Source organism: Salvelinus fontinalis, chromosome 22, assembly GCF_029448725.1.
Source record: "Salvelinus fontinalis isolate EN_2023a chromosome 22, ASM2944872v1, whole genome shotgun sequence".
NCBI classification, from domain to species: domain Eukaryota; kingdom Metazoa; phylum Chordata; class Actinopteri; order Salmoniformes; family Salmonidae; genus Salvelinus; species Salvelinus fontinalis.
Window position 1 is genome coordinate 36,377,991 of NC_074686.1, and position 13,802 is coordinate 36,391,792.

General features: G+C 43.0%; 1 protein-coding gene across 6 annotated transcripts in view; it reads left to right on the plus strand.

The window, feature by feature from the left end:
* The window catches only part of LOC129820263 (eyes absent homolog 3-like), a 56,038-nt gene that overhangs the window by 2,340 nt on the left and 39,896 nt on the right, over window positions 1-13,802 (plus strand). For 3 of the 6 annotated variants that reach the window (XM_055877312.1, XM_055877306.1, XM_055877311.1), the window contains exons 2-4: window positions 6,811-6,903; window positions 7,928-7,977; window positions 10,602-10,696. In XM_055877312.1, the coding sequence (XP_055733287.1) occupies window positions 6,844-6,903; window positions 7,928-7,977; window positions 10,602-10,696 (205 nt within the window). In that variant the 5' untranslated portion in view covers window positions 6,811-6,843. Of the gene's footprint in view, window positions 1-6,040; window positions 6,150-6,807; window positions 6,904-7,927; window positions 7,978-10,601; window positions 10,697-13,802 lie in introns of all 6 variants that reach the window. The other 3 variants (XM_055877310.1, XM_055877307.1, XM_055877309.1) reach the window with 3 other exon arrangements.

Here is a 13,802-nt window from a genome sequence, read left to right on the forward strand (position 1 = left end):
ACCAAAACATCAGCCAGGAAGCATAGGAACTGAGAAGTGGTCTGTGGTCACCACCTGCAGAATCACTCCTTTATTGGGGGTGTCTTGCTAATTGCCTATAATTTACACCTTTTGTCTATTCCATTTGCACAACAGCATGTGAAATTTATTGTCAATCAGTGTTGCTTCCTAAGTGGACAGTTTGATTTCACAGAAGTGTGATTGACTTGGAGTTACATTGTTGTTTAAGTGTTCCCTTTATTTTTTTGAGCAGTGTATTTTTCAAAGAATCTCAAATATATGTTTTTGATTTTTTTTAACACTTCTTTGGTTACTGCATGATCTCATGTGTGTTATTTCATAGTTTTGTTTTCTTCAATATTATTTTACAATGTAGAAAATAGTAAAGCAATTAAATAGTACCTTCTACCCCTGTTGTCCACAAAACGACACAGGCTATTTTGTTTTTTTTGACGTTAGGAATTTCTCTAGTGGAGGTTCTGAGAACTGGCTACACCATAGGGTAATATCAGGCAATCACTGAGCACAGCAAGTTCCAGGTTACGTACATAACAACAGGTGACGGGATTAGGTTGAGCTTACGTATGGTTTTCAAGACAGAGATGGTATTTGATTCACAATAGTCTCACGAGCCAGATCTTAACGGCGTATTAGGCTAGAGGCCAGATTCACAATAGGCCCTAAATTCAATAGAAAATACCCAGGTCAGGTCTATTTGCAAACCTTTAAACCATCTTACTTTAAATTCCTATGAAACAAATCTATCAGTGTTACACTGCACTGCAGATGACGGGAATGTTTTTCATACTTTTAATTGTGTTATAAGTGCCCTAATTTGTTTCTTCAGCTGTGCTTTTTGGTCTTGTCTGCTGGTACTACTGGGCGATTCCAGCGTAATGGACATTATATGTGCAGGCACAAATCACAACTTTGAGTGTCTCAGAGAATGGACCTTTTTCAGAGAATTACTCTTTTAATCTGTCTATAGTACCCCTATAGTGGCTTCTAAATATTGGCATGTTGGAGACATAGGAGGCGTTATGGATGTTACATCACAACACCTTTGTCATTTGGAATGTTTTTAAAACGTTTGCAAAAGGCATAGTATCTAATAGGGTGTTTCCTTTTAGTTAAAATGTATTTGGCTGAGGTATGTAAACTTCAGAAATAACTATATATATATATATATATATATATATATATATATATATATATATATATATATATATATATATATATATATATATATATATATTAGTTTACATACACCTCAGCCAAATACATTTGAACTAAGTTTTTCACCATTTCTGACATTTAATCCTAGTAAAGATTACCTGTCTTATTTCAGTTAGGATCACCACTTTAAGGTAAGAATGTGAAATGTCAGAATAATAGTAGAGATAATGATTCATTTCAGCTTTTATTTCTTTCATCACATTCCCTGTGGGTCAGAAGTTTACATACACTCAATTAGTATTTGGTAGCTTTGCCTTTAAATTGTTTAACTTCGGTCAAATGTTTTGGGTAGCCTTCCCCAAGCTTCCCACAATAAGTTGGGTGAATTTTGTCCCATTCCTCCTAACAGAGCTGGTGTAACTGAGTCAGGTTTTTAGGTCTCCTTGCTCGTACACGCTCTTTCAGTTCTGCCCACAAAGTTTCTATAGGATTGAGGTCAGGGCTTTGTGATGGCCACTCCAGTACCTTGACTTTGTTGTCCTTAAGCCCTTTTGCCACAACTTTGGAAGTATGCTTGGGGTCATTGTCAATTTGGAAGACCCATTTGCAACCAAGCTTTAACTTCCTGACTGACGTCTTGATGTTGCTTCAATATATCCACATAAGTTTCATTCCCCATGATGCCATCTATTTTGTGAAGTGCACCAGTCCCTCCTGCAGCAAAGCACCCCCACAACATGATGCTGCCACTCCTGTGCTTCACGGTTGGAATGGTGTTCTTCGGCTTGCAAGCCTCCCCCTTTTTCCTCCAAACATAACAATGGTCATTATGGATAACAGTTGTATTTTTATTTCTTCAGACCAGAGGACATTTCTCCAAAAAGTATGATCTTTGTCCCCATGTGCAGTTGCAACCCATTGTCTGGCTTTTTTATGGCGGTTTTGGAGCAGTGGCTTCTTCCTTGCTGAGCGGCCTTTCAGGTTATGTCGATATAGGACCCATTTTACTGTGAATATAGATACTTTTGTACCTTTTTCCCCCCCAGTATCTTCACAAGGTCCTTTGCTGTTCTGGGATTGATTTGCACTTTTCGCACCAAAGTACGTTCATCTCTAGGAGACAGAACGCATCTCCTTCCTGAGCAGTATGGCGGCTGCGTGGTCCCATTGTATTTATACTAGAGGTCGACCGATTAATCGGAATGACCGATTTAATTAGGGCCGATTTTCAAGTTTTCATAACAATCGGTGATCGGAATTTTTGGACACCGATCATGGCCGATTACATTGCACTCCACGAGGAGACTGCGTGGCAGGCTGACTACCTGTTTTGCGAGTGCAGCAAGGAGCCACGGTAAGGTGCTAGCTAGCATTAAACTTATCTTATAAAAAACAATCAATCTTAACATAATCACTAGTTAACTACACATGGGTGATGATATTACTAGTTTATCTAGCTTGTCCTTCGTTGCATATAATCGATGCGGTGCCTGTTAATTTATCATTAAATCATAGCCTACTTCGACGGGTGATCACCCAAACGGGTGATTTAACAAGCGCATTTGTGAAAAAAAGCACCTTTCTTAAAATCAATACACAAGTATATATTTTTAAACCTGCATATTTAGTTAATTTTGCCTGCTAACATGAATTTCTTTTAACTAGGGAAATTGTGTCACTTCTCTTGCATTCTGTGCAACAGAGTCAGCGTATATGCAGCAGTTTGGGCCGTCTGGCTCGTTGCGAACTGTGTGAAGATCATTTCTTCCTAACAGACAGCCTACTACGCCAAACGGGGGATGATTTAACAAAAGTGCATTTGCGATAAAAGCACAATCGTTGCACGAATGTACCTAACCATAAACATCAATGCCTTTCTTAAAATCAATACACAGAAGTATATGTTTTTTAACCTGCATATTAAGAAATCATGTTAGCAGGCAATATTAAACTAGGGAAATTGTGTCACTTCTCTTGCGTTCATTGTATGCAGAGTCGGGGTATATGCAACAATTTGGGCCGCCTGGCTCGTTGCAAACTAATTTGCCAGAATTTTACGTAATTATGACATAACATTGGAGGTTGTGCAATGTAACAGGAATATTTAGACTTATGGATGCCACCCGTTAGATAAAATACGGAACAGTTCCGTATTTCACTGAAAGAATAAACGTTTTGTTTTCCAAATGATAGTTTCCGGATTTGACCATATTAATGACCTAAGGCTCGTATTTCTGTGTTATTATGTTATAATTAAGTCTATGATTTGATAGAGCAGTCTGACTGAACGGTGGTACGCAGCAACAGGCTCGTACGCATTCATTCAAACAGCACTTTCGTGCGTTTGACAGCAGATGTTTATGACTTCAAGCCTATCAACTCCCGAGATTAGGCTGGTGTAACTGATGTGAAATGGCTAGCTAGTTAGCGGGGTGCGCGCTAATAGCGTTTCAAACGTCACTCGCTCTGAGACTTGGAGTGGTTGTTCCCCTTGCTCTGCAAGGGCTGCGGCTTTTGTGGAGTGATGGGTAACGCTGCTTTGAGGCTGGCTGTTGTCGATGTGTTCCTGGTTCGATCCCAGGTAGGGCCGAGGAGAGGGACGGAAGTTACACTGGCAATACTATAGTGCCTATAAGAACATCCAATAGTCAAAGGTATATGAAATACAAATGGTATAGAGAGAAATAGTCCTATAATTCCTATAATAACCTCAACCTAAAACTTCTTGCCTGGGAATATTGAAGATTCATGTTAAAAGGAACCACCAGCTTTCATATGTTCTGAGCAAGGAACTTAAACGTTAGCTTTTTTACATGGCACTTTTACTTTCTTCTCCAACACTTTGTTTTTGCATCATTTAAACCAAATTGAACATGTTTAATTATTTATTTGAGGCTAAATTGATTTGATGTATTATATTAAGTTAAAATAGTGTTCATTCAGTATTGTTGTAATTGTCATTATTACAAATTAGTTAATTAATCGGTATTGGATTTTTTGGTCCTCCAATAATCGGTATCTGCATTGAAAAATCATAATCGGTCGACCTCTAGTTTAGTTTATACTTGCGTACTATTGTTTGTACAGATGAACGTGGTAACTTCATGCATTTGGAAATTGCTCCCAAGGATGAATCAGACTTGTGGAGGTCTACAATTAATTTTCTGAGGTCTTGGCTGATTTCTTTTGTTTTTCCCATGATGTCAAGCAAAGGGGCACTGAGTTTGAAGGTAGGCCTTGAAATACATCCACACGTACACCTCCAATTGATTCAAATGATTTCAAATGATGTCAATTAGCCTATCAGAAGCTTCTAAAGCCATGACATAATCTTCTGGAATTTTCCAAGGTGTTTAAAGGCACACAGTCAACTAATTGTATGCAAACTTCTGGCCCTCTGGAATTGTGATACAGTGAAATAATCTGTCTGTAAACAGTTGCTGGAAAAATGACTTGTCATGCACACAGTAGCTGTCCTAATAGACTTGCCAAAACTATAGTTTGTTAACAAGGAATTTGTGGAGTGGTTGAAAAACGAGTCTTAATGACTCCATCCTAAGTGTATGTAAACTTCCGACTTCAACTGTATATATACAGTACCGGTCAAAAGATTTAGAACACTTACTCATTCCAGGGTTTTTCTTTATTCTACAAGATAGAAAATAGTGAAGACATCAAAACTATGAATTAACACATGGAATCATATAGTAACCAAAAACAAATCAAAATCTATTTTAGAATGCTCAGTTTGGCCGTGAGGCCAGATCTAGGGAGAGCACCTCACATTAAGCATCTCCAATCCAAAATAAAATCTAGAATCGGCTTTCTATTTCCTATCACAGTGCCATCCGTTTTGTCACCAAAGCCCCATATTCTACCCACCACTGTATGCTCTCGTTGGCTGGCCCTCGCTACATATTCGTCGCCAAACCCACTGACTCCAAGTCATCTATACGTTTTTGCTAGGTAGCGCGTCGCCTTATCTCAGCTCACTGGTCACCATAGCAACACCCACCCGTAGCACATGCTCCAGCAGGTATATCTCACTGTCATCCCCAAAGCCAACACCTCCCTCGGCCGCTTTTCCTTCCAGTTACCTGCTGCAAAATACTGGAAAGAATTGCAAAAATCACTGAAGCTGGAGACTTATCTCCCTCGCTAACTTGAAGCATCAGCTGTCAGAGCAGCTTACCGATCACTGTACCTGTACACAGCCCATCTGTAAATAGCACACCCAACTACCTCATCCCCATATTGTTATTATCATTATATTTTTTTGCTCTTTTGCACCCCGGTATCTCTACCTGCACATCATCATCTGCCCATCTAGCACTCCAGTGTTAATGCTAAATTGTAATTATTTCGCCTCTGTGGCCTATTTATTGCCTTACCTCCCTAATCTTACTACATTTGCACACACTGTACATAGATTTTTCTATTGTGTTATTGACTGTACTTTTGTTTATACCATGTGTAACTCTGTTGTTTTTGTCGCAGTGCTTTGCTTTATCTTGGCCAGGTCGCAGTTGCAAATGAGAACTTATTCTCAACTAGCCTACCTGGTTAAATAAAGGTGAATTATTATATATCATTTTTAATTAAAGAATCTTGATAGTTCCAAACTCTTCCCATTTAAGAATGATGGAGGCCACTGTGTTCTTGGGGACCTTCAACGCTGCAGAAATGATTTGGTACCCTTCCCCAGATCTGTGTCTCGACACAATCCTGTCTCTGAGCTCTACGGACAATTCCTTTGACCTCATGGCTTGGTTTTTTGCTCTGATATGCATTATCAACTGTGGGACCTTATATAGACAGGTGTGTGCCTTTCCAAATCATATCCAATCAATTGAATTTACCACAGGTGGACTCCCAATCAAGTTGTAGAAACATCTCAAGGATGATCAATGGAAACAGGATGCGCCTGAGCTCAATTTCGAGTCTCATAGGTTCTGAATACTTATGTAAATAAGGTATTTCTGATTTTTATTACATTTGCTAACATCTTTAACCTGTTTTCGCTATGTCATAATGGGGTATTGTTTGTAGATTGAGGGAAAACAATTATTTAATACATATTAGAATAAGGCTGTAGCTTAGTAATATGTGGGGGGGAAGTCAAGGTGTCTGAATACTTTCCCGAATACACTGTAAACGTACGGTTGGTGGCTGAAAATGAGGTTAGATCTTATCCAGCAGACCACCTATTGATACGACAGCTTGCACCTGAACACCTAATGCCTCTGATATAATCCACAGAGAATACATTTCCCTAAATGTAGGCTAGGTCACATGTAAGGAGGCACGCTCCCCTTAATCCACTTAACTGTAAACATTGGAGTGGTGAGGTCACGGTGCAACGTCAGTGCTGCACGTGTCTCACCTGTCTCGCCTGCCCTCCCGTGCGGGTGATTAGACAAACTGTGCCCCACCCCCCGTGGGGCGATATCGCGCCTCTGTTGATCAAATCCTACGATAGTAAGAAGGACGGGGGTTGAACCGGAGATGTCAGGGGAGGATGGGGGAAGGGATCACGGCTGGTCAAAAGGGAGGCTACTTAAAGCACTGGTCCTGTCCACTCACTCTGTACATACTGTGTGTTTTTGTCTGTCTGTATGCGTTTGTGTGAAGCAGTGTACAGACAGCCTCCCCAAGAAGTAGAGAGACATGTCAGGAGGAAGTGGCTCAGCGGACATGGACGACTCGCAGGACCTGCCTGAATTGCCGGTGAGTTCACACTTCACCCTGACATTAACCTTACTATCACTTCACACCTTTTACATACACTAATGTTTACACCAGTGGCGGTTGGTGACGTTTTAAAATGAGGGAGGACGCTATTTTTTTTACATTTTTTGATGAGCATGACCTTATCTATTACAGCGTATTGGATGACTGTTATTCATATTCCGTTCAGTGTAACAGCGATAGGTTTAGGCTACTGCATGATACTGTAATGATCCCTGTACCCATCGTGAGGATGCTACAACCTAGCGTATGAATGAGCGTTTACAACGTAGGTGCACACAGGTAGACAGAAATTAGAGTAATCAAGGTGACACAGTGACACATTCAGTACCGTCTTGCACACTCTTGCCTGCATCTAGCTGATCTAGGGTGTAATCATTAGTCCAACAGTTGCAAAATGAGCGTTTCTATTGGACAAATTCAGGTATGTTTATCCCCGTTTTCATTTGCTTCAGTTTAAGAATAGTTTTTTCAACATAATTGGCAGAATGACTACACCCCTGATCACACGCAAACACAGTTCACTCTATTTGCATTTTTTTAAATTTTTTTTAACCTTTTATTTAACTAGGCAAGTCAGTTAAGAACAAATTCTTATTTACAATGACGGCCTACACCAGCCAAACCCGGACGACGCTGGGCCAATTGCGCCGCCCTATGGGACTCCCAATCACGTCCGGTTGTGACACAGCCTGTGATACAACTTTCATAGCAGTCACATGCAAACTGTATTTTCATTTTGCTCGTTGTGTAATTCCTTCACTGCAGCTACACACTCCTCCTCTCACCAGTTACTATAGTATTTCAACAACAACAAAAAATGTACCTCTTGAGATGGGAAAACATTTTTTATTAAGTTGAATGTGCTCTTTGACAGAATATAAAAATTCACTAAATGACCTGCTCAAAAGGCATCTAATTGGTGGAATGATACGTGTAAGTGTTTGGAGACGAGAAGGAGAGCTGACGTCATTGATGTAGCCCATGTGTTTCACTTTTACAGACCAAGAAGGCCAGACATGAGCTGGATGTTGGACTGGACCAAGAGCCAAGGTCAGTTTTAATTGTTTATTTTCTAACCTTCAATGTTTTTTTTAAAATCAAGGTGACTTACAAAGATGAGGACCAAGAGCAAGAGAGGGAGTGTGGTGACGTAGTGTCCACAACTAAATAATCAGTGTGGAATCTGAAAAGACACATATCCCCAAAGCATGATGGTTTACTTACTATGTGCACATGCTAAAAGAAAGGAATGAGAGGGGTAGATAATTAAGTGTGTCATTGTAGCAAAGTATTTATAAACAAAAAAATCAGATGTCATAATTTTTGTTTTACTATCTATATACAATAGGCCTGGCATATTCCAACTTTTTAAAGTGCTTTCTGTTATAATAGGGGTATTTTGCGTGAAAACCTCTGCATTTCTGCCCAGCCTGGCAAGAGTGGCCAAAAGGGTGTTGAGCATACCCAGTGACTGCAAGCGTGCAGGACATTCTCCACTGCTGTCCTGACTCCAGGCACAATCGCATGAGCCTGAAGCCACAGACTGGACAAACTCGTGTTTCTAGAAATGAATTCAAAGGCACTGTAGACTGAGCCAAATAAGATTATTTTTTTCCCCATGTAATTTGTATTTAATTCAGCCTACACTACCAGTCAAAAGTTTGGACACCTACTCATTCATGGGTTTTAATTTATTTTTACTATTTTCTACATTGTAGAATAATTGTGAAGACATCAAAACTATGAAATAACACATATGGAATCATGTAGTAACCAAAAAAGTGTTAAACGAATCAAAATATAAATTTCATTAACTCTGCGATCCAACTCATCCCAAACCATCTCAGTTGGGTTAAGGTCGGGTGATTGTGGAGGCCAGGTCATCTAATGCAGCACTCCATCCCTTTCCTTGGTCAAATAGCCCTTACACAGCCGGGGGGTGTGTTGGGCCAGTGTCCTGTTGAAAAACAAATGATAGTCCCACTAAGCGCAAACCAGATGGGATGGCGTATCGCTGCAGAATTCTGTGGTAGTCATGCTGGAGAAAAGAGAATCCAATTCATTCTCGTGATGAACAAAGGGAGGGAGCTTGCCAACCACACAAACTAAGGCGGAGGGGGATAAGGGGACCTAGACGGGTGATGTTTTACGACAGTGACATCGTAGAAACTACCGTCACATCTAGTGTGGGGCATTTGATAATCTATATTGTCTAAAAAGGAATGACTGTGCTTTGAATTGTAAATAAATCACTGACAGTGTCACCAGCAAAGCACCATCACACATCTTCCTCCATGCTTCACGGTGGGAGCCACACATGCAGAGATCATCCGTTCACCTACTCTGCGTTTCACAAAAATCTCTAATTTGGACTCATCCGATCAAAGGACAGATTTTTGGGTTTCTTTGCAGCAATTCAACCACGAAGGCCTGATTCATGCAGTCTCCTCTGAACAGTTGATATTGAGATGTGTCTGTTACTTTTATTTGGGCTGCAATTTCTGAGGCTGGTAACTCTAATGAACTTATCTTCTGCAGCAGAGGTAACTCTGGGTTTTCCTTTCCTGTGGCGGTCCTCATGAGAGAGTTTCATCATAGCACTTGATGGTTTTTGCGACTGCACTTTAAGAAACTTTCAAAGTGCCTGACTTTTTCTGCATGTCTTAAAGTAATGATGGACTGTCGTTTCTCTTTGCTTAGTTTAGCTGTTCTTGCCATAATATGGACTTGGTCTTTTACCAAATAGAGCTATCTTCTCTATACCACCCCTACCTTTTCACAACACAACTGATTGGTTCAAATGCATTAAGAAGGAAAGAAATTCCACAAATGAACTTTAACAAGGCACACCTGTTAATTGATATGCATTCCAGGTGACTACCTCTTGAAGCTGGTTGAGAGAATGCCAGGAGTGTGCAAAGCTGTCATGAAGGCAAAGTGTGGCTACTTTGAAGAATCTCAAATATAAAAAAATATAATTTGATTTGTTTAAAACTTATTTGGTTACTACATGATTCCATATGTGTTATTTTATAGTTTTGATGTCTTCACTAGTATTCTACAATGTAGAAAATAGTAAAAATAAAGAAAAACCCTGAAATGAGTAGGTGTGTCCAAACTTATATGCAATTTATAGACTAAAATTCAAGGTTTTAAGTGCTGAGTGCTTTATGTCCCTACCAGCCTATTATGTTGGACTCACAAATGCTTCACAATGTATTTCTTTGTAGGCTATAGCCTTGAAATTACAGCATAAATAATAAATTGTAGTTCCTTCTTAGTCTCCCTGTCTGGCTCCTGACCTATTTGGAGTGTTTATATGCTGTTTAATATAACATGTAGCCTATTTAAAATGGTGAGCGCTTCTTACATTCACCTTTTTCATGTTTATTACAAATACTTTTAATTCAAATCATATGGTTTGTTTTCAATACTTCAAAAGCAAATGGTAGGTCCAGGTAGTCACAAAAAATAGATGCATGTTGGTTAAATAGTGATTTATAAAGAATGGAGTGAATTTGGAGCGGCAGTTTTTTTCTTTTTTTTTTTTTCTCCGGAGCAGTTTTTTTAGCGGAGCAGTTGAAAAGGACGCTCACATACTCTGGTGCTGACTGTGCTGTGGGTAGGAAATAGGCTGTGATATTTGGTACATGGATGTCGATGTGTGTTTTTAGGGGACTACGTGATGACCAGATCCCTCCTACTCTCTTGGGCTCAGGAGATCAGGACAATTCATACTCTACGTTGTCTAATGCCCAGCTTGATGGAGGTGAGTGGCTTCTAAGAGAAGATGTCTGTCTATTGGGGTGTGTGGGTATGAAGAACGGATGGAATCAGACTGTCTGTTGAATAGACAACATCAGTGGTGGTTCATTGGTACAGATGGTTGACTGTTGGTTCAGACAGAGGAGTGAGGCCTTGGGCTTGTGACGAGTCCATAACTCTCTCACACACACACACACACACACACACCGGTATGAGCAACACACCCTACACACACACACACACCGGTACGAGCTACACACACCGGTACGAGCTACACACACCGGTACGAGCTACACACACCGGTACGAGCTACACACACCGGTATGAGCTACACACCCTACACACACACACACACACCGGTACGAGCTACACACACCCTACACACACCGGTACGAGTTACACACACCCTACACACACCGGTACGAGCTACACACACCGGTACGATCTACACACACCCTACACACACACACCGGTACGAGCAACACACCCTACACACACACACCGGTACGAGCAACACACCCTACACACACACACCGGTACGAGCAACACACCCTACACACACACACCGGTACGAGCAACACACCCTACACACACACACACCGGTACGAGCAACACACCCTACACACACACACACCGGTACGAGCAACACACCCTACACACACACACACCGGTACGAGCAACACACCCTACACACACACACCGGTACGAGCAACACACCCTACACACACACACCGGTACGAGCAACACACCCTACACACACACACACCGGTACGAGCAACACACCCTACACACACACACACCGGTACGAGCTACACACACACACACACCGGTACGAGCTACACACACACACACACCGGTACGAGTTACACACACACACACACACCGGTACGAGTTACACACACACACACACACCGGTACGAGCTACACACACACACACACCGGTACGAGCTACACACACACACACACCGGTACGAGCTACACACACACACACACCGGTACGAGCTACACACACACACCGGTACGAGCTACACACACACACCGGTACGAGCAACACACCCTACACACACACACACCGGTACGAGCAACACACCCTACACACACACACACCGGTACGAGCAACACACCCTACACACCGGTACGAGCAACACACCCTACACACCGGTACGAGCAACACACCCTACACACCGGTACGAGCAACACACCCTACACACCGGTACGAGCTACACACACACACACACACACACAGGTACGAGCTACACACACACACACACACACACAGGTACGAGCTACACACACACACACACACACACAGGTACGAGCTACACACACACACACACACACACACAGGTACGAGCTACACACACACACACACACACAGGTACGAGCTACACACACACACACACACACAGGTACGAGCTACACACACACACACACACACAGGTACGAGCTACACACACACACACACACACAGGTACGAGCTACACACACACACACACACACAGGTACGAGCTACACACACACACACACACAGGTACGAGCTACACACACACACACACACACACAGGTACGAGCTACACACACACACACACACACACACAGGTACGAGCTACACACACACACACACACACACAGGTACGAGCTACACACACACACACACACAGGTACGAGCTACACACACACACACACACACACACAGGTACGAGCTACACACACACACACACACACACAGGTACGAGCTACACACACACACACACACAGGTACGAGCAACACACCCTACACACACACACAGGTACGAGCAACACACCCCACACACACACACACACACACACAGGTACGAGCAACACACCCCACACACACACACACACACACACAGGTACGAGCAACACACCCCACACACACACACACACACACAGGTACGAGCAACACACCCCACACACACACACACACAGGTACGAGCAACACACCCCACACACACACACACACAGGTACGAGCAACACACCCCACACACACACACACACACAGGTACGAGCAACACACCCCACACACACACACACACACACACAGGTACGAGCAACACACCCCACACACACACACACACACACAGGTACGAGCAACACACCCCACACACACACACACACACACAGGTACGAGCAACACACCCCACACACACACACACACACAGGTACGAGCAACACACCCCACACACACACACACACACAGGTACGAGCAACACACCCCACACACACACACACACACAGGTACGAGCAACACACCCCACACACACACACACACACAGGTACGAGCAACACACCCCACACACACACACACACACAGGTACGAGCAACACACCCCACACACACACACACACACAGGTACGAGCAACACACCCCACACACACACACACACACACAGGTACGAGCAACACACCCCACACACACACACACACACACAGGTACGAGCAACACACCCCACACACACACACACACACACAGGTACGAGCAACACACCCCACACACACACACACACACACAGGTACGAGCAACACACCCCACACACACACACACACACACAGGTACGAGCAACACACCCCACACACACACACACACACACAGGTACGAGCAACACACCCCACACACACACACACACACACAGGTACGAGCAACACACCCCACACACACACACACACACACAGGTACGAGCAACACACCCCACACACACACACACACACACAGGTACGAGCAACACACCCCACACACACACACACACACACACAGGTACGAGCAACACACCCCACACACACACACACACACACACAGGTACGAGCAACACACCCCACACACACACACACACACACACAGGTACGAGCAACACACCCCACACACACACACACACACACACAGGTACGAGCAACACACCCCACACACACACACACACACACACAGGTACGAGCAACACACCCCACACACACACACACACACACACAGGTACGAGCAACACACCCCACACACACACACACACACACACAGGTACGAGCAACACACCCCACACACACACACACACACACACAGGTACGAGCAACACACCCCACACACACACACACACACACAC